This window comes from Amblyomma americanum, chromosome 5 (genome assembly GCF_052857255.1).
Source record: "Amblyomma americanum isolate KBUSLIRL-KWMA chromosome 5, ASM5285725v1, whole genome shotgun sequence".
NCBI classification, from domain to species: Eukaryota; Metazoa; Arthropoda; class Arachnida; order Ixodida; family Ixodidae; genus Amblyomma; species Amblyomma americanum.
In genome coordinates this window covers 10175387-10197177 of record NC_135501.1, presented here as the reverse complement: position 1 = coordinate 10197177, position 21791 = coordinate 10175387, and the positions used below count along the sequence as shown (strand labels likewise).

General features: G+C 48.0%; 1 protein-coding gene across 1 annotated transcript in view; it reads left to right on the top strand.

Moving 5' to 3' along the window:
• Window positions 1–13566, top strand: part of LOC144132288 (uncharacterized) — a 31352-nt gene extending 17786 nt beyond the window's left edge. The window contains exon 3 of the mRNA XM_077664599.1: window positions 957–13566. Within this exon, the coding sequence (XP_077520725.1) occupies window positions 8036–10819 (2784 nt within the window). The 5' untranslated portion in view covers window positions 957–8035 and the 3' untranslated portion in view covers window positions 10820–13566. The remainder of the gene's footprint in view (window positions 1–956) is intronic.
• Window positions 13567–21791: the final 8225 nt, after the last annotated feature.

Below are 21791 nucleotides of genomic sequence, written 5' to 3'. Positions count from 1 at the left end.
ATACTCAATGACCTATTGGCTTTCTCACTGCCCCCGAAACAAGAGTGTGCATTAAAATCACCAACTATCAAGTATGGCTCCGATAACTGTTCTAAAAGGTTCTCTAATTTATGTTGTGCTACTTCGAGATATGGTTGTAGATATATGCAACAAAGTGTAATGGTTTTGTAAGCAACCACCGTGGCTGCTACGGCTTCGAATCTAGTTTTCAGTTTGATATCGCGAGCTGCTACTTCAGGTTGCACAATGATGCCTACGCCTCCCGAGAGTCTGCTCGACCCTCTCGGTCACAGCGGAAGAGAGTATATTTCTTTAGCACCTTTGTGTGCTGAGGGCGTAAATTGGTTTCCTGCACACATAAAGCAATAGGGGAAATTGTGTTTAAATTGACTTTTATGTCTTTATAGTTATTCAAAAGACCTCTGCAGTTCCAGTGTATTATGAAAGCCATCTTTATGTTGCGTCCGTGTGTGCAGATAAACCTAGTTTGATTTAGCCCCGTGACTCGGAGCCTCAAATTTTTTTATTGATCCAAGGAGCTCCGCCGTCCGTTCGACGTGGACGACACGGGGCTACCCTGGGTCGTGTCCATCGCCTCTACAGAGGCGCTGGACGACCGTGCAGAACACACGCTGACTTTTGAGTTAGACCAAGGCCTGTGGGAAAAGGTCTTGAGGCCCACTGACCCGGGGGTCGGCGCAGCCTGCTTTGAGGTTGGCGGAATAGTGTTAGCTACTCTACAAGGAGGCGCGGATGGCCCTGCCATAGGCCCACTGCGTGCGGCCTGGACAGGTGCCGAAGCCTGGTGGGGTGCCCCGCGCCCACGCACCACATCAGTGAAGTTTGTTTTTACAGTGAAGAAGAATCTTTTTGTTTCGGCGTATCGCCTTCCTGCTTCCTTGAAAGAAATGTTTTCAGTGGTTTTCAGAGTAATTATTTCTTTTTCTTTCTTCCAGGACGGACAAGCCCTGGAGTATGCAGCATGATCTCCTTCACAATTTGTGCACTGCGGGTGCGGCACGCATTCATCTGATAGGTGATCTTTTGAAGAGCATTTCGCGCAAGTTTTGCGGCCGCGACCACTCTGTGAGCCGTGGCCGAACCCCTGGCAATTGAAACATCTGCGTGGGTTGGGTATATATATAACCTTGCATTTATTTTCAGGTACCCGACTTCAATGCTTTCAGGTAGTGTGTTGGTGTTGAAAGTGAGGATCAGGTGTCTCGTGTCTATTTCATTGTTATCCTTCCGGATCTTTATCCACTCAACATTTATGACATCTAGGTCGGCAAGGCCTTCAAGCCTTTGTTTTTCATAGAGGTAAACAAGATCAATTTCAGATATGACGCCTCGGACTGTGTTCAAAGATCGGTGTGACATGATGGAGACAGGAATCTCCCCTATCGATACAATGTTTGCAAGTTTCGAGTGCTGGACGGTGTCACGTTGTTCGAGCAGTAAGTCGCCACTTGCCATTTTCGATACCTTGTATCCAAGGCCCAAGGTATCTGTCACGTACTTTGCTACCAGGAGCGGGGAAGTCAGTCTTGCTTGTTTTTCTTCAGCTTTGCTATGAATAACCTGAAATATTGGGAGTAACACTTTTTTTGGAAAACTCTTCATCGTTCAGCCCTCTTTTTAGAGAGTGATCAGGTTTGGAATGGAGGGGAGCCTTAAAAAAATTCAGTTTTTCAGTCACGGTGCCAGCCGCCCACCACGGAGCCCAACAAGCGGACGGGACAGTAACTTGCAAGCAAGTCCTGCCCACGCCAGCTGTACACCGCAACTATGACCAAATATGACGATACCCAGGGTAGTTCGCCACAAAAGGTTAACCCTAGCCGCCAGAAAAAAAGGAAAAACCAAGAAAGAAGGAGGAGACAGGAGAGTTGGGAGAAAGAAGGTAGGAAATTTAAAGATGGAGGGGAGGACAGAAAAAAGCGACTGCCTATTTCCCCGGGTCGGGTCAGGCCGGAGGTGCCGTATACAGGAAGCTGGGGCCAAGTGGTGTGTTGCCCCCGCCGAGGGGCCTTAAAGGGGCTGTGAAACACCGCTTGAACGGATGAGGGTTACACTTCAGATGGGTTCTTTATGTCACACAGATGCTGATTAAAAAAGAATTGGGAGAATCGATGCATAGGAACGGGAGTTATTCAATGAAGAAATTTAAAAAAACAAGCAAACAAAATGCTGCCCACAGCTCGATTTTCGCGCAGCTTCCCATTCCCATTTCAGTCTCCCGGCACACAGTGTGACCAATCAAAACAGCCTATCTGAGCACGTGGCGGAAGTTTGCACTTCATGATTGCCTGTTCTCTGTATCTCGTTCACGCCAAGGCTGGCTGCGCCGTTTGCATGGTTACAACAACCATGTGAACGCCCAGCTGACCCAGCGATGCTTCATCGTCACGTCGACGGCGCAGAAGGAAACACTGATCAGTGACGTTCCCAATTACTTATGGATCCGAACTCGAGCGCGAGAAACTGCGACGGTGTGACAGCCTGCGCAAGATGACAAACATCTTAAGCATAGCATGTACCGCTGCTGCTTACCGCCAACCATCGCCCGTCGCTCCTAGCGCGCTGGTTAATCACGGCGAGCAAGGAGCGCGCACTGTTGACGGGAACGTGGCGCCATCTAGCACCGCCGCCCGTTGATTCTCCACAAACTTGATGCGCACTGCCTGCTAAATGTGAAACGAACGCATCCTTCCTTGGGACCGAAACGAACATTTATAGGGTGCGTTCCAATACCTCCGAGTAGACGGCTACTTAGACGTCTAGCCGGACAGCCGCCATCTTGGGACGCGTTCCATTCCTGACGAAGCCGATAAGATAACTGCTTCGCCGAAGTCTATATCGATGCAGGCTAACTTGCCGTCTAAAGATGGCGGAGCTGATGTACGCGGATGAGCGAGTCGTGCTCTTGCGGGCGTCGGACTTTACCCGGAGTATAGGAAAGGAAAAATGTGAGTCATTCCATTATGTTATTTGGTAAGCAAACTAGTGGCTAATTAAACTTCGTGGACGTGCGATTCCTAGCAGTTAATCACGCAGGAGAAAATCGTGCGGTTGAGAGCTTTGCTACCGCACCGGACGCTGTAGATATGTTTACGTAGTCTACGTGATCCGGCATATGACGATGCCGGATCTTAATTAGCATGATGATTTTAGGGATTAAAACTCGTCACCGTCGTTGGGTTCCTCGACGGGCGTTAAGATGGCTGGCGTGACGGTTAACAAATGTGTTTTTCTGTTGCTGTATTAGTTGCATCTTCTTTCGCGTACATTCTTGTTAATCTCTACAGTCTCAGAACAAACGCACCGGCATGTTGCGAATTGATTTTAGTCTTTGCAGGATTAAAGCTCGCTGTTGTCTTTAGGTTTCTAGCCGTCGCCGAGTACCACGTACTGCAGACATCAGGTTTAATTGAAGGCATGTGTTTTCCTGTTGCAGTGTATATTAGCCGTATCGCATTTCGCGCATATTGATTACAGTCGTTCGTATTCTTTCGTATGTATACAGGACCGTCTGGACCAGCACGTTCGAGGAGCATATACAGTTTAGCATCAATAATAAAAGAATAATCCCATATGTCTTTAGCGTCGTCTTCGGAGAGCGGCCCCGTCTGCTACAAGTAGACTGACCGATAGGCGCATCCACCAGTCCGATTTACGCTCAATGTTGTTGCAGAAAAGATGGGCAAACTTGTTGAAAACACGTTTGTATTGATCGTTATTGCTCAGTTCGAGAAAAATTATCGTACAACTGTTCATAAGCTTTAGTACATTTATATGCCGCGAGGCGGCGTGAGCAGTAGACAAGTTCCAATATAAGGACATATAGACGGCTTCCTAGACGTCTCACTAGACGTCTTGTCGGACGTCTGGAGAATTGGAACGCACCCATAGAGTGCAATGGCTCGATCGGATCGATTCTGCAAAGCCGCTTTCAGATACATAGAGAGAAGCCATAAGTGTTGAGTGCTAGGTCGTAGGATGTTTACAGAGAGGCGCTAAGTCCTTCAATGCAAAAAGTATACAGAGCCTCTAGTGGCGTATTTTTGGTTTACTTGCTTTACAGTGCTTTTATCTAGGGCAAAAAAGTTGGTTTTGTTAACGTAATATAAAATACAAAAACTTGAAAAAATGTCTCTCTAGTTAGTAACACAATTTGCAGTATATTTACTCTTTGTCCAATCATCAAGCTCCCACTAAGTGATGTCATATCCGCTGCTAAAAACCGCGCCACTGTATGGTGACACCGTCAGTGCCACGACTTTGTTTTTTGCGAGCTAATTAAAATATCAAAAACGGCAGGCAGTACGACCGATGCTAATAGCATCACTATAACTCATACTATGCAACCAAACAGTCGAAATAGTGCACAGAAAATGTGTTTCGGGACCCCTTTAAAGGTCCAAACGCTCGCCGTCGGCTCAGCTACCAGGATTCCCCTTTCCCTGGACATGGCGATGCCACGCCCTGCTAAGCGCGGGTGCTCGGGTCCGTGGGTGCGCGGGTGCTCCTGTCCGCAAGGGACATCCCCTCTCTGCGGATGCTCGGGAACCCCTGGTGTCGCCACTCACCAACGTCTGCACGCTGCAGACGCCCCCCTGCGTGGCAGTAAAGAAAGCATTAGGAGCAATGCAAATGAGGAAGGAAGCTGTTGAGGAACAGGTAGCAGCAGATCTGTTGAAGGACGGAGGGGAGATTGTGCTAGAAAAACCCGTCACCCTGTATGCGCAAAGCCTTATGACCTCGACCATACCAGAAGCTTGGAAGAACGATACCATCACCTTAATTCTTAAGAAAGGAGACGCCAAGGACTTGAAAAATTGCAGAACGATCAGCTTACTGCCCGTTGTTTGCAAGATGTTTACTAAGGTAATCGCTAATAGAGTCAGGGCAACCTTAGACTTCAATCAACGAAATGATCAGGCGGGCTTTCGTAAAGAATATTCCACAATAGGTCATATTCACACTATCAATCAGGTGATAGAGAAATGCGCTGAATATAACCAGTGATTACGAGAAAGCACTTGACTCAGCGGAAACCTCTTCAGTCATGCAGGCATGGCGGGATAAGTGTGTAGAAGCGTCTTGTGTAAAAATAGTGAAAGATAACTATAGCATTTGCACAAGTACCATAATCTTCCACAAAGTCAGCAATAAAATTCCAACAAGGAAGGGCGTGAGGCAGGGAGATACGATCTCGCCATTCCTCTCCACCGCCTGTTTACAGGAGGTATTCCGAGGCCTGAATTGGTAACAGTTAGGGATCAGAGTTAATTGAGAATACCTAAATAATCTCTCAATTCGCTGATGACATTGCCTTGATGAGTCACTCAGGGGGTGAACTGCAAAGCATGATCAATGAGTTAGACAGGCAGAGCAGAATGGTGGGTATAAAAATTAACATGCACAAAAACAAGGTAATGTTCAACAGTCTAGCAAGCGAACAGCAGTTTACAACTAGTAGCGAGGTGCTGGAAGAGGTAAATGTCTACTTAGAGCAGGTAGTTACCGCCGATCCGTATCATGAGAGGAAGATAACTAGAAGGATAAGAATGGGGTATAGCGCATATGACAGGTTCTCTCAGGGCATAATTGACAGTTTACCAATATCCCTCAAAGGAAAAGTACACAATAGCTGTATCTTACCAGTGCTAACCTACGGGGCTGAAACGCGGAGGCTCATGAAAAGGGTTCAGCTCAGGCTAAGGACAACGCAGCGGGCCATGGAAAGAAAAATGATAGGTTTAACGCTATGAGAACGGAAGAGTGGCTAAGTGATCAAACGCGAGTTAATGACATCCTAGTCGACATCAGTAGGAAGAAATAGGCTTCGACATGGCATGTAATGTATAGGCAAGACAACCGCTTCTCCTTAAGAGTAACAGAGTGGATTCCAAGAAAAGGCAAGCGTAGCAGGGGGCGGCAGAAAGTTGGGCGCATGAGATTAAGACGTCCGCAGGCATAGGGTGGGAGCCGCTGGCAAAGGACATGGTTAATTGGATTTCTGAGACGTTCACAGGAGAAAGGAGACAACAAGAAAGAAGCGCAATTGGAGAGACATGGGAGAGGCCTTTGCCCTGCAGTGTGCATAGTCAGATGATGATGATGATGATGATGATGATGTATACTGGCGCACTGTCATGAACAAACTTGCCGTAACGCATCTGTCATCAACATCACTGAGCATTTCCCTTTGATTGCTCCCGTAATGCTTTCTTCATTGAAGCATTCGTTCCTCCAGTCATCGTCTTCTGTGGCCTACATTTCAGTATTAAACTCCTGTATTTTAAAAGGCTGCTGCCGTAATCTTTACAGCTTAAATCTTCACACTAAATTTCTTTCGGTAGATTTGGGAACTGTAAGGTCGTCATGCGCTTCAGCTTGTTCGCGTCTCTTTTGCTTGCATGTTTTTTTTTTTTTTTTGCATTTGCACCCCCGAGGTCGCGTCGCCAAGACGTCAGGCGTCTTCGGGGAAAACTTTTGTTTGTCTTTGGTTTGTGGTTCGCAGTCGCGTTCTGTACAGTTGCACCCCCGAGCCGCGTGGCCGAGAGGCCGCGCGCCTCCGCGGGGGAACTTCGGTTTGTCTTTCGTTTGTCGGTCCGAGCGGAGGCCGGGCCCCTTAGGCGACACGGTCCGCGCGTTCATCACCCGGCTTTCGATGCGTTTGTTTACGCGGGTGAACTCCGACTTTGCGTAGAGAGAGCATGAGTGTGCCGGGTCTTGTCCTCGCACTGACATGGGAGGCACCATGTGTCCCCATAGACGGCGCTTCGCGCATCATTTAGGGCACGGGTCTCCGAACGCCTTCAGCGTACCACACCCCGCGTGTTAGTTAGGTGGCTGGGTTCGCGCTTTTCTTTGCTGAACCTCGGAGCCACTGGTCGAAAATTTACGCTTCTCGGCGGGAATGGGTTTCCTGACATGGCTGACCGAGGCCCAGACGCGTCGGCGTCCCAGCCCCGTCTGCGATACATCCATTCTCAGAAATCTGGGGGAAAGTGACGTTGGGAATGTGGGAGTGCTGAAAGAATGATTGCTTTTGGGAAGAAACCCTGTGACGGCCGCGAGCCCTGAGCGGGGCGGCAGTGGAAGCCGGAGCTCGGTAGGATAAGGACTTCCTCCCGCATGCTGGCTTAGGACGACGGACTGTCCTAAGTCCAAGGGCGTCCTAGCTCAGTTATTCTGTACCTATGCTGCTGTCATCATTTTAACTGCACTGTATTTTTTTATTGTTGTCATCAAGTGCATAATTAAACGAGTTTTCTCAGTTAATCTGGCCAATTCGTGAGGTTTATTTGGCGAAGCAGGAAAACGGGACCTACGAAGAAGAGAGAGAGGAAGGCGAAGGAGAGCAAGAAAGAAAAATCTTTACAGGCGCAGCCGACAGGATCACCGTTTTCTGTCAGACTTCGGCGACCTTCAAACCTTTCGAGAACGAAGACGACCGGGCCGATGTACCGTGCCTGAGAAACGTCTCCGCGGGAAGAGGACAGCAGCAAAAGTCGTCCAGCATTGCGGCCAACGGACCGAGCCAGCGGTGCTGAACGCGTCAACGGAAAGGCAGACCAGTGCCTAGCGACCGAATTCGCAGCAGCCGGTCGACTCCTAGAGCAGCGGTCGACGGACGGAACAACCGCATCTTTGTGTGTCAACGGATCCACACATCAGCGCTGACGGACTAGAGTTACAGCAGCCGCAGAGTTCCAACTCAACGGATCGAGCAGCGGTGCCACCATACCACAAGAGGCACATTGGCCGCTGACGGACTAGCGGTGTACTTTCACTGTTGCCGAGCCTCACATCAAGCGGCGGCAACGGAAAGCAACGAGAGCTACGGACGGCAAAGGACGGGACTGTGCCTAAAATCGGCCTGAGAGCGAAATGCAAGCGCATCAGACGCGGGTGTCGGGGACTACAGGGCATGCTACTCCTGTAGTAAGGTGAGTGGTTCTTCTACTGGTCCTCGGAATCCACTGACGCGGAATTAAGGCGTCAAGGCGAGTCACGGGCCTTTTGCATGATACTGCGTAGCGGTGCAGTTGTGGCAAAACTGAGTACAGACGAGACTGAGAGCCACAGCACATATTCGAGTATGGATCAAGTGCTGGGAACAGAAAGTGCGACGGGAGCAGCAAAGGGGGCAGGTGATGCTGCAGATTCAAATGCGGCCATGCGACGGCTGGAGGTGGAGCTGGAGTTGAGGAAAACCACGCTACTTATCGAGCGAGAAAGAACCCGGCAGTTGGAGTTTCAAACCGGTTCACGACAGGGCTCGCAGGCGGGTGGGCGGCAGACGCGCGAAGAAACATTAGCGTATTTCGCTAAACGTCTAAAGAGCTTGCTGACTCCCATTCCGACGGATCCAGAAGTGCCGGTATGGCTTGAGGGAGTCGAGGGCATTTTTCGCTCCTATAAGGTGCCGGACGAGGTTAAGAGCCATTTACTTTTGCCTTTAGTAAGCGTAAGAATCCCGCACCTTTTCTCAAAACTCTCTACCGAAGAGCTCGACAGCTACGATCGGGTAAAACAGACCATTCTGTCCGAGCTCCGACTGTTCCCGGGCGACTACCTCAGGCAGTTCCGTAGTGCCCTGCCAGGGCGAAACGAGACCTGGCAACACTTCGCGTCGCGCATTGAGAGCTACCATGCTTTTTACATGTCGGCGCGGGGAATTAAGACGCTCGAGGACCTAGTTTCCCTGAACGTGGCAGATCAGATGAAGCAGGCGTTGAGCACCGAGGCACACAAATATGTCAAGCGAGAGGAAGGAGACAGCTGGGTGAAGCCTCACGAAATAGCGAAGCTAGTGGAGGCGTTCAAGGACTGTGAGGGTAAAGGCTCGGGAAAGAAACAAATATTGGCGGCCAAAAGCCCCTTTGTGGCCCACCAACCAGCACCTTTTCAAAAGTCGGTCCCAGCTTCGCGGGAAAAGACGCATGCTTCGAGGCCCTCGGCATGCTTTATTTCCAATGGCGCATATTTTGCCCGGTCGTGCCCTAAAAACCAGGGAAATGGGAACACGCAGAAGAGAAGTGTAAACAGGGTAGCTGAAGGCAAAGATAGCGCCGCGGACAGCTACGGAGACGTAGGTATAGCTACACCCGGGCAGAGGGCTACCGTGGGCATTCAGTCCAGTGCGGAGCCCATGAATACGAAAGGACTGGCCTCTCTGGAGTACGTCGACTTGAGATGCGGCGAGGCGGTTCTCAGGGCGCTAATTGGCACCGGCGCAGAAATAACGGTGATTAAAGAGGGCGCTATACCCAGTAACCTGATGGAGGGGGTAGGAAACATCACGCTTGTTGCCGCGTTTAGTGCTAGAGTGGTAGCGAGACTAATTCGGGTGCCACTCAGCATAGCCGCAGGCCGGGATTGGCATGTTAGAGAGAGCGCATCACTGCTATGCGCCGTGACGAAGGAGCCGGCGTCCAAAGAAGCTGACTGCTTGCTCTCCGCCGAGGCTTGGCACATACTAGAACAGGCGCGCAGCAACTCTTACGAGATCCCCGGCCAGAGAATGGAGGTGGCCGACGCACGGGCCGCAGATAGCTGGGGGGAGGAGGAACCTCAGTCACCGGCAAACGCCGAGGCAGACCAGACAACGGAGGAGGTACTCGTGGCCGCGAGCGAGATGTGTCCCGAGGAAACAAGAGCGCAAGAGAATGAGGTATTCCGCGATGCACAGCGGTCGGACGAGAGCCTGGCCGATGCCTGGCGACAGGGCACAGCGGACAGTCACGGGATGTTCGTGCGGGACGGGCTGCTCTATCACAAAGACAAAATTGCCGGCATACTCTACGAGCAGCTAGTGCTGCCGAGGGAAAGGAGAAGGGAAGTAATGATTCTGGCGCATGAGTCCCCGAGGGGAGGGCACCTCGGGAAGAGGAAAACGGCAAACAGAATTAAGATGAGCTTCAGCTGGCCAGGAGTCAATGAGGATATCGACGAGCCTTGTCGGACCTGTCATGGGTGCCAAATGAGGTCCGACCGCCGAGCAACAGACCGAGTCCCTATCACACCACTCACGCGGCCTGTAGAGCAGCTCAGTGGCGGTCTGCCCGCCAGCGCGACGCAGCATTTGACTGCAGCCAGAGATCTGCAGATACGCGAGCTGTTTGATTCATACGAGGATGTGTTTCAGGGGCTGCCAGGACGGGCGCGCATCGGAGAACATAAGATACAACGCAGGGAGGGCTACAGCCCGAAAAAGTGGTATGCGTATCGCGTGCCAGAGCTCCTTAAGAAGGAGGTAGCTAGACAGGTAGATGAGCTCCTAGATTTACGGCTAATATACCCAGCATCGAGTGCGTTCGCCCACCCCGTCGTGTGCGTCACTAAGAAGGATGGCTCACTCAGGCTTTGTGTCTACTACAGGACCTTAAACGCGGCAACCGTAGACGACGCTTTCCCTATGGCACGTCAACAGGAACTAATCTTTCGCGTAGGTGGTGCGGAATTCATTGCCCTAATAGACCTCAAACGAGGGTATTGGCAGATCCCACTAGCCGAAGAAAGCCAGGAGAAAACAGCCTTTGTTACCCATATCGGACAGTTCGCATGGCGCGTCACGCCGTTTGGATTGAAAAACGCCGCCACGACATTTCAAAGAGCCATGAACGATCTGCTGAGAGTACACCAAGAGTATGCTTGCGCGTACTTGGACGATATAGCAGTTTTCTCCAGAACATGGGAGGAACACCTTGATCACCTTCGAACGGTGCTCAGCGCTCTGCGCAAGGCGGCATTCAAAGCACATCAGATACCTGGGGCACGTCGTGGGATCGGGACAGCATGGACCTGACCCCGAAAAGGTTGCAGCCATCAGTGAGTTAGCGATACCTCGCACAAAACGCGACATGAGGAGTGCACTAGGGCTCTGCGGTTACTATAGAGACTACGTCGAAAGCTACGCGGAAATCGCTAGGCCCCTCACCGCGCTAACGGGAAAGAAAGCGCCGAATTGTATTCCCTGGAATCAAGAGGCAGACGAGGCTTCCAGTAAACTAAAGGCGGCACTTTGCACGGCGACGATGCTTTCGACTCCCGACTCTGAGAAGCCGTATTGGCTTTTCGCGGATGCGTCGGCGTTTGCAGCGGGAGCCTGCTTGGCGCAAATGAGTGACTCGGGCAGGGAGCTGCCCATATCGTTTGCGAGCCACCGGTTCAACGAAACGCAGATGAGATGGGCAACCATCGAGCGGGAGGCCTTTGCTGTCATCTGGGCGCTCCGTCGGTTTGACACGTGGGTATACGGAGCACGCGTGCATGTCGTGTCCGACCACAACCCCCTTGCCTATCTCACCTCCAGCCAGCCAGCCAGCCGGCGCAAAGCAAGCTCGATGGGCGTTGGTCCTGCAGCGATACAGCGTGACGGTAACTCACAGGAAAGGAACCGCTCACGCGAATGCTGACGCAGTCACGCTTGCCTCGTTCACGCGGGGACGGAGTCTCGAGCTGAACACCAGAAATAGCTGCCGCCACCTGTGGTTTCCGAGGGCAAGCATAGGGACCACTTCAGGGGCTGTTTTCGTGAGATGTGTCTGCATGGTGTCATTTTGTACGCCTCGCATGTGGCGACTGTTTTTGTGTATTATGTAACGCGACACCATATAGTTTCTATGTAACACTTGCATTCTGAACTTTATGGTAGTGCTAACGACGACCTTTAATTATATTACGTATCGTGTGCAAAAACCAGTGAGGCTGTTGCAACGATCTTAGAAGGGGCGTGTAAGGTCGTCGTGCGCTTCAGCTTGTTCGCGTCTCTTGCTTGTATGTTTTTTTTTTTGCATTTGCACCCCCGAGGCCGCGTCGCCAAGACGCCAGGCGTCTTCGGGGAAAACTTTTGTTTTTGGTTTGTGGTTCGCAGTCGCGTTCTGTACAGTTGCACCCCCGAGCCGCGTGGCCGATAGGCCACGCGCCTCCACGGGGGAACTTCGGTTCGTCTTTTGTTTGTCGGTCCGAGCGGAGGCCGGGCCCCTTAGGCGACACGGTCCGCGCGTTCATCACCCGGCTTTCGATGTGTTTGTTAACGCGGGTCAGCTCCGACTTTGCGTAGAGAGAGCATGAGTGTGCAGGGTCTTGTTCTCGCACTGACATGGGAGGCACCATGTGTCTCCATAGACGGCGCTTCGCGCATCATTTAGGGCACGGGTCTCCAAACGCCTTCGGCGAACCACACCCCGCGTGTTTGTTAGGTGGCTGGGTTCGCGCTTTTCTTTGCTGAACCTCGGAGCCACTGGTCGTAAATTTACGCTTCTCGGCGGGAATGGGTTTCCTGACATGGCGGACCGAGGCCCAGACGCGTCGGCGTCCCAGCCCCGTCTGCGATACATCCATTCTCAGAAATCTGGGGGAAAGTGACGTTGGGAATGTGGGAGTGCCGAAAGATTGCTTTTGGGAAGAAACCCTGTGACGGCCACGAGCTCTGAGCGGGGCGGAAGTGGAGGCCCGAGCTCGGTATGAGACGGACTTCCTCCCGCATGCTCGCTTAGGACGACGGACTGTCCTAAGTCCAAGGGCGGCCCAGCTCAGTTATTCTGTATCCATGCGGCTGTCATCATTTTAAGTGCACTGTATATTTTATTGTTGTCATCAAGTGTATAATTAAATCAGTTTTCTCAGTTAATCCGGCCAATTCGAGAGGTTTATTTGGCGAAGCAGGAAGACGGGACTTACGAAGAAGAGAGAGAAGCTTAGCGAAGGAGAGCAAGAAAGAAGAAAAATCTTTACTGGAACCATAATGTTTCCATTCGAATTCTCTTGATTTATGCTAAGACGGGTGAACGGGGTTGTTGGTAATTCATCGTGAAACAAAAGCGCAGACAAGACAATGACGAGGAAGCCGTGCCGTAGTATCCCTTCCTAGTCCTTTTCTTGTCTGCGCTGTTATGACACCTGGATTTATGTCTTAAGCCCACATCTGATTATGCTTACCACGCCATCACTTCCAGCGCTTTAATCGGACCGAAGTGCTAGTGTATACATGGTGCTTCAACAAACTTTGGTACATGGTACTTCACCAAACAGAGCTTGATAACATAGATAGCGAGCTACGCGATTTGAAAGAGCAGCTAAGGAAAGAAATGAAAGAATTCAAAAGACAGATACAGCAGTAGCTGAAAACGGAGCTAAAAGAAGTGAAAGCGAGCCTTGAATTTTTAAACCAACAATATGAGCAGACGAACAACCAAAATGAGCTGCTAGAGAAAGAAAACAAAGCACTGAAGAAAGAAAACGATGCTTTGAAGAATGAATACCGAAATGCAAAGAAACAACTTGATGATCATGAAACCAGAATTCTCACAAGTTAACAGTACTCTCGAAACCGCAACTTAAAAATTAAAGGGATTAAGGAAGAAAAAGATGAGAATATTGTCACAATACTAAGTCCCATCGGCACTGCTTTGAATGAGCCCGTGACTGCAAATGACATTGAAGTCAGCCACAGGGTTAAAACTCGAAATGAAAATGCAGTTCCTTACATAATTGTGCAATTAAAGCACCGATCAAAACGTGACTCAGTGCTCCAGAGGGCAAGAAAGGTTAGGCTTTCCACAAATGACATTGGGTGGTCAGATGAAAACCCTATATATTTAAATGAACATCTTTGCCCGACGCTGAAGAAGCTGATGTTTAAAGCTGTCGAAAGAAAGAAAGCCTGTGGTTGGAAATTTGTGTGGGCAAGGGACGGAAAGATTTTCGCTCGCGAAGAAGAAGCGTCAAGAGTAATCCACATAAGAAACGAGCAAGATGTTGAAAATGTAGTGTGACCGCATCAATATGCAGCCTAGATCTTTGCCGTCATCAGGAATGGCGATGGAGCCTCATGAAGTAAACCACATTGCTGTCTATGAGAACATTAATGGAATTGAGTGCTTTCACCTGCATATAAGTAGTTTACAACCACTCAACTCAACTTCACCTGGATATAAGAGCAGTGCGAAATAAACAAGATTTACTCAATATTCTACTAAAAAATTTAACTTCGATTTTGAGGTATTAATGCTTACAGAAACTTGGCTTCATTCAGAGTATTATAATAGCACTGATGACAGGTGCAATACATTTCGTCTGAATCGAACTCGGAAAGGTGGTGGCGGTCTGTGGTTACACGTAACAAAATGTAGAGTGTGATGTGTTTGATCAGTTTTCTATTGTTTCCGATGATGTACAGTGCCTTACTGCCATAAGTCAAAGGTATCTTATAGCTTTCATGAGTCGTCCTCCTAATGAAGTAGTTGACTCTTTTCTTAGTCACCTTGAAGACATCCTTAACTGTGCAAGCAATAACAACCTCAACTTGTTTTTGGGTGGTGATTTCAATATTGACCTGATGACTAAATCCAACACTGAGCAGTGCTTAGAAATCATACTCCTATCGCACTTCTGTCATAATGTGATCAAAGACTCTACACGCAAAACAACAACGCCGTGTACCTTATGGGATGTCTTTGTCACAAACATACCTGAACACGAAATTTTTGGTGGCGTTATCAGGTCCGCCTTAAGTGACCACTTGCCTATTTTCTTACTGACAAAAAAAAACGCTACGGAAACACACGGACGGAGCCGATATAATTAAAGCATTCCAAGAGATTAAAGAAAAAAACTTTGAACACACTTCGCACAAACCTTTGTGCGGTAAACTGGGAACCAGTGTATAGCTCCCCGACCGCCGATGGTGCTTATTAAGTATTCTTCATTGATGCATACTCAAGTTCATTTCCAATGAAAACTTGCAAAAAAAGATGAAAAGTTTGAAAACATTGGATCGATAACGATTGTTTGCAACTAATAAGAAAAAAAGAAAGGCTATTTACTAGGTTCCTGAACTCTCGCAATCTGAAAGACTGGGAAAATTTTAAAAAGCACAGAAACAAAACAAATGCTAGGCTGCGGAAGGCAAAACAGGATTATTTATGTAACTACTTTGATGTTGCTAGTGCCCCAAAATCTGAACATATATGGAAAAAAATTAATTTACTGCTAAATAGAGTTCCTGTGAAGGAAAATATTAATGAAATTATATTGAACAATACAGTCATTAAGGGAGCGGCGCTAGCAGAGGAATTTAATACCTTTTTTGTAAGCTTGGTCACCAGCACACATTCCTCGGAGGCAATAAATGGAATGATTAGAAATCCACAAATTCTTTACATTGACCCTACAAGCGAGACTGAGGTCTGTGCCGTGTACCATTCAGTGAAAAACAGCTTTGTGATATTGATAATATCCAAATGAGACCAGTAAAATATGCAGTAGACCTCATTTTGTCGCCGCTCACATACTTGTACATTATCTCCCACTCAACAGGCACTTTCCCCAGGAAGACGCAAATCGCTAAGGTAGCTGCTATATTTAAAAAAGGGGACGAAATAATTTGTGAAACTATAGGCCAATTTACGTCTTGCCAGTTGTCTCGAAAGAGCTAGAAAAACTCATTCACACACGAATTACCAAGTTTGCAACTAAACATAATTTAATTAATTCCACTCAGTTTGATTTAGAAAAGGAATGTCCACAGAATATGCTCTTTTGGCTCATAAAGAAATAATTCAGAAAGCAATCGAAGAAAAATATGTAATTGCAGGTGTCTATATAGACTTCTCGAAGGCATTCGATAGCATAAACCATGTTACTCTGTTAAAAAAAAAAACTGGAATTATATGGAATACGTGGAACACGTCTCGAACTCTTAAAGTCTTACCTAGAAAACAGAATGCAGTGCGTCTCCATGCAGGAAATTATATCCAATGGCCAACCAATAAAAGCAGGTGTCCCCCTAGGGAACATACTTGGCTCCCTATTATTTAACTTGTACATAAATGAAATTACGAGCATTAGTAGCAACGCAGAAAACGTAACATATGTAGACGACACGGCAGTATTTTTTCGCAGTCGATTCTATCATTTCCTTCAATTCGAAATAAACAACGCTCTTGAAAAACTCGACACCTGGAGCGCAATAAATTTTTTGCAGATAAATGTTAATCAAACAAAGGAAATTATTTTCACTACCGGACAAGCAGCCAGCGCTGCAGAGAGGACGCTCACCTTAGGCGACGCAGATATAGAAATCGTAGATTCTGTCAAATGTCTTGTTGTCCACTTTCACAAAAATATGTCCTGGGACACGCACGTTGAAGACGTGACCACACAGACACCAAAAGCTGCTGGTGTCATAACTAAATATAAATCGTACTTACCGATGGCCGTTAAATTACACATTTAGAGTGCACTTTTCCTTTCACATTTTAACTACTGTCTCTTAGTGTGCGGTAAAACAACAATTGGTAATTTAAATCGCATACATGTCCCGAAGAAAAGAGCAATCCGCGGCATAGCAAATGCTCATTATCGTGAACACACGCGCGAACTTTTCATTAAATTTCACATTCTTTCCATCCATCATATGTACTCATTCTACCTTGCAGAGCGATGTAAGCGTGACTCGCATGAAATTATCCGTACACTTCCTAACTTGACCCCTCAAACACAACTCAACAATACACGCATTAATCTAATTTGGAAAATTCCTTACTCACGTTTAAAACTATCTGAACAAATGTTTCGTCATGCCCTACCGACCCTACGAAACCACCTTCATTGTCAAGGAATTAACATAAGCACCATTAACAACAATATACTTAAGTCCTTCTTTGCAACGCGAGAGTGAGCGCGAATGAAATTGTTTCATGTACTTTGGAAATTCTCTTTCCATTGTAAAATTGGTGTGCTACTATGGCTGCCTTGTATATATTGACCGTTATTTGTGGCTCGAGAATGAGTATATTATTTTGTATTGCATAGAAGGTTGTGGCCAAGTACTACGCCAGGGTGGCCAAATCCTGCTCTGGTGAGAGAGTGCGTTGTCGGTTCTGATCACCGAGATCAGGCCGCACTCCAGGCCTGGTTATGCAATTCCATCGGCACGCGGATTTTTTTTTTAAACCCCAATGGACAATTGCGCGGCACCAGGATTTGAACCCCGGTCCTCTTGCACGCGAGGCGGATGGTCTACCTCTACGCCATCGCTGCTCTCTCTACGCCACCGCTGCTCTGTATGTTCCTAAATCTTCCACTGTATATGCCTTGTAAGTAGGGGGCTCGAAGCTCGCCAAGTAGAGACTTCCACTTTTTCTTCGAGCCCTCCTCGTCCTCCGTTAATCTTTTTCTTAGGAAGAAATAAAATATTGATTCATTGATTGACTGAACAGGAGTAAACGATTACTAAACGCACTGAAGGTGTTTGTTTTGCAGTAATAAATAACGTTACCTTTCATTCTTGCAGTTTATTTCAGCTGTCTTCCGTTATCTGTCTAAAGTCCCTTGAATGGCTGATTTCTTCTTCTTGGTTATTCCAAGGACCCGCCGTGGTGGCTCAGTGGTTAGGCGCTCGGCTACTGATCTGGAGTTCCCGGGTTCGAACCCGACCGCGGCGGCTGCGTTTTTATGGAGGCAAAACGCTAAGGCGCCCATGTGCTGTGCGATGTCAGTGCACGTTAAAGATCCCCAGGTGGTCGAAATTATTCCGGATCCCTCTACTAGGCACCTCTTCCTTCCTTTCTTCTTTCACTCCCTCCTTTATCCCTTCCCTTACGGCGCGGTTCAGATGTCCAACGATATATGAGACAGATACTGCGCCATTTCCTTTCCCCAAAACCAATTATTATTATTATTATTATTATTATTATTATTATTATTATTATTATTATTATTATTATTATTATTATTATTATTATTATTATTATTATTATTATTCCAAGGGCAGTCAATTCAGCTGCTTTCTGTATGTACTGGGCCTTGTTTCATTCGCCACTTCAGTTGTCCGTGATCATTCCTGCATAAGGAGTATGCGCGTTTTCATATGCTGGGAAGGCGCTTTCATCAGTTGATTATTGGTTTATGTCTTGTTATCCGCTAAGTCATAAACTCTGTGGTTGTGTATATCTTGATATATTACTTGGTCAGTTGCCTTTTTGACTCCTCCCAGATTTTCCTAATCACATAATTGTAATCCTTTTCAATGCTGACACAATATTAACGCGGCAGCGTTAAGGAGCTCGTGTTGCAGAAAAGCCGGCATCGACGTTGTTGGCGTTGTCGGCTTGTAACACGATAACTTACAAATAAAAAAATGGGAATACCTGGAATCAAACCCAGGTCTTTCAAACTGCAAGACGAGCACGAGCACAACGCAGATCACGCTATGAAGGCTCTTTATTTCTTTATTGCATGGAAATAGTGCCGAACGGGAGACGCTATGAAGGCTCGTTGGTTTGAACTGAATAAAAGTGGACCTAGTGAATGCGTTGTGGTCTTAGACTTCGTGATGTGTCTGTGTACTGATGCGTACATGAGTAATACTGGCACTGGATGGAAATTTTGCCCACACAAAAAACATGGACGAGAAAGTGGACTCACACAGGCGCAAACTTCAACTGCAATTTCATTGCAAGTGCATATGCTTCCACGATCAAATAAGTGGCAAGCAAAAAAAAACACTGATATCTGTAGGGCCGCACATGCTGAACACCAACCGCGACTCTACCTCATCCTTCCCCCATCCAAAAAGTTCAATTCTTTATCAATTAAGGATATCGACGGAGCACTCACACATGCCTGGCCACATCCAAGAATTTCCCTGGCCTCTCCGATCTCCTGGGTCAACTGATATTTGCTGGACTACAGAATCCGGCATTTATTAAGTACAGGACGGCACCCTTCGCACGACCGGCAATGCACTGTCATATGCCTTGCCGCACCTTGCGGCGGTATTCTGCTTGGCGTTCGTTTACGCATCAACAACTTTGGCCGATGTAGCCAGGGTACCGAATAGAGCACGCCTACTTTACAATCAACCAACTTATTTTGATGCTTTATCGTGCATTTGACACTATCAGGTCTAATCGGACAACTGATCCTGCACAGGGTGCTGATTTCATGGGGTCCTAGAAGGCGACTCTAATGTCTCAGCGAGCTCCTATCTTCTTGAGGTGATGGGATATTTGATGGATGGACAGAATGACAAGGATTACTTGCTACCTTCTCTATTCTGGTTTCCTTGCTGTTTCTGCGGCTCATTCTTACCAAGCAGCCCACTACTGGATCAGCAAGTTTTCACACTGGTCTTTTGTTGGACAAGCCTTTGCCACTAAATTTCCCACATGGGGCCGATTGACTGTGGAGCTTGGGTTGAGTCTTTTGCGGTACTTGCTTTGAGCGACTGCTATGAAAACCCATTTTGGAAAACCCGCCTATTCCAACCAGTGACACCTGCAGGTGGAAACTTTGCTGCGTAAAATGATGGCACAAATTGTCAAGCTCTTTACATGATTGCGCTACGCTCCTTTTCACAAGATTTGAGTGTGCGGATGAAAATGGCAACAGAGGTATGTTAGTTCTTGGTTCGTATGACCAAAAGGCGGGACGTGGCTGGAAAACGATCATGATATCAAGAAACTTCATGCTGTTGTTCTCGGGAACCTCGTGAGTGATCTGCAATGGCTCTAAATACCTTTTAAAGCATGTCAAAATACATCCGATTTGTGTGTCAGGCTTCTTTTCACCATGGTCTACAACTACTAAAAAATCATCGACAAAACGAAAACACTTGCCACACCAAGGCCTTGTTCTCGGGAACCTCGTGAGTGATCTGAAATGGCTCTAAACACCTTTTAAAGCATGTCAAAATACATCTGATTTGTGTCTCAGGCTTCTTTTGACTATGGTCTACAACTACTAAAAAATCATCGACAAAACGAAAACACTTTCCACACCAAGGCCATGTAAGTCGGCGGAAACCACCCTGTCCCACTGCGCTAAAAACAAGTAGCTTATTAGGGAGGTATACATGAGCCGATACAAATACCGTTTTTGAATGTTAGTTACACAGTTGTCACCTCTTCGCGCACTTCTGCGTCCACTCCCAGACACCCTTAGAGCGTATGGTGGTAGCGGTCTCGGTCACAAAGGAGAGGCCCTCGACTCAGCGTGGCAAGCTCAGCCGGAGACCAGCTACCAAGCGACAAGGAGGTGGTCGTTTGGTGCCCAGCTTTTGCCGGTCGCTAGCCAGAGCAGGGGTTGTAGCTAAATGTTCACAAACAAAACAAAGTTTATATGGCAAAGAGACGATAAGAGGATTTCACAATCACTCGTATTAACACATACAAACCATTTCCATAAAACAATGCAACAAATGCAGAGTAACACTCGAAAGAGATTACACTATTTATTTATTTATTCAAATGCCCTAAAGGCCCTCCGGGGAGGGTATTACATACGGGGGTATTACACAGGTAACTACATAGGGAGGGTATTACATAGGTGCATAACAAAGGTGATGCACCTAAAGTGCACTAACACAGGAGATAGGCAAAACAAACAAAACACACTTTGTTCACCGGGCACGGCGACAGTCCGACGACCTGAGGAACACGATGGAGCCGTCCTACAGATTAGCGCACGTGCCCTCGCTGCTCCGTGGCAGGGATAGTGGTGTCCCGGTAGTCGAGCGGGTGCGCTTCTCTGAATCTTGAACGGCGGCTCGGGCTGACAGATAGCGCTCAACGCCCCTCATTTATAGGCGCGGTCCGCGCCTGTTCGCCCTTGGCGCGCACTTAGGGTACAGTGAACTAGAATATTTTCCAGTGAAGCGAGCGGAGGGGGCAGCGCCTTGGTACGCGCGTCACCGAGTGTGTCTCCTGAACCGGCGGCGCAGTTGTCGACCACTCTTGAAGGCGGCCGGCGGCGGCGGGTCAGAGCACGCCTGACGGCGCTTCAGCTGTGCGCTGGCTTTTTGTTCAGTGTGGCTGCATTGCACGAGTATTTTGATGTGAGTGTAATAACATCTTGCAAGAATGAGTGCAAAGCAACGGCTCAACCACTGCTACGCCCCAGGGTGCAGCACAGGATACGCAAGAACTAAAAACGCGCCAAAGTTGTCGCTATTCAAGGTGCCTGCTGATCCTGAGCGCAGATCCACGTGGGAGAGGAACCTACATTGAGGCGACAAGCCGCTAACCGCAGACTGCGCGGTGTGTGAGCTACATTTTGAGCCACGCTTCATTGTTCGGGATTACGTGCACCACATAAATGGTGAGGAAGTTCGAATTCCACGCGGGACGCCTACGCTTACCGCAGATGCAGTCCCCACAATTTTACCCAATCTGCCAAGTTACTTGAGCAAGCTCCCCACTCCCAAGAGGAATGAGAGAAAAAGGAGCGGTGATGACGATGTCACACCACGAAAAAAGGCGCGAAGGCTGGTTACAGAGGTGATCGAAGATGAACCTGTCGAACCTGCGGCCAGCAACGAAGTATGCGCGGCCGCGACTGTCGCTGCGGTGAGGAGAATGGAAGTCCCAGGGAAGCGATGGACGCATGCAACATGCAACAGTGTATAGCACATTCCAAGGAATTAAAAAAGCCTTGTAACTGTTGTTTGAGAACATATGCAGGAATAGTGCTGTCATAACCATGAAACAGATGTGGTCGGATAAGTGTTGCAGGCAACTTATGTGATAAGTGAGGAATGTACAATTATGAATTTACTTATGAGCAAATAAATTTCGGCCAGAGGAAAATGCGAGGAGGGCTAAGAAAATCTCGGAAGCATACTACATTGCCGACACATAAGTTCTTGCAGGCGAACCAATGCTGTCACTCAGCAGGCAAATAATCTTGTTCATAGGCAGTCACAAACAAATGAAGGCAGCAGATAAACATGCAATGTGCATGGATTACATCTCTTGCTGAAGGCTTCGATAATG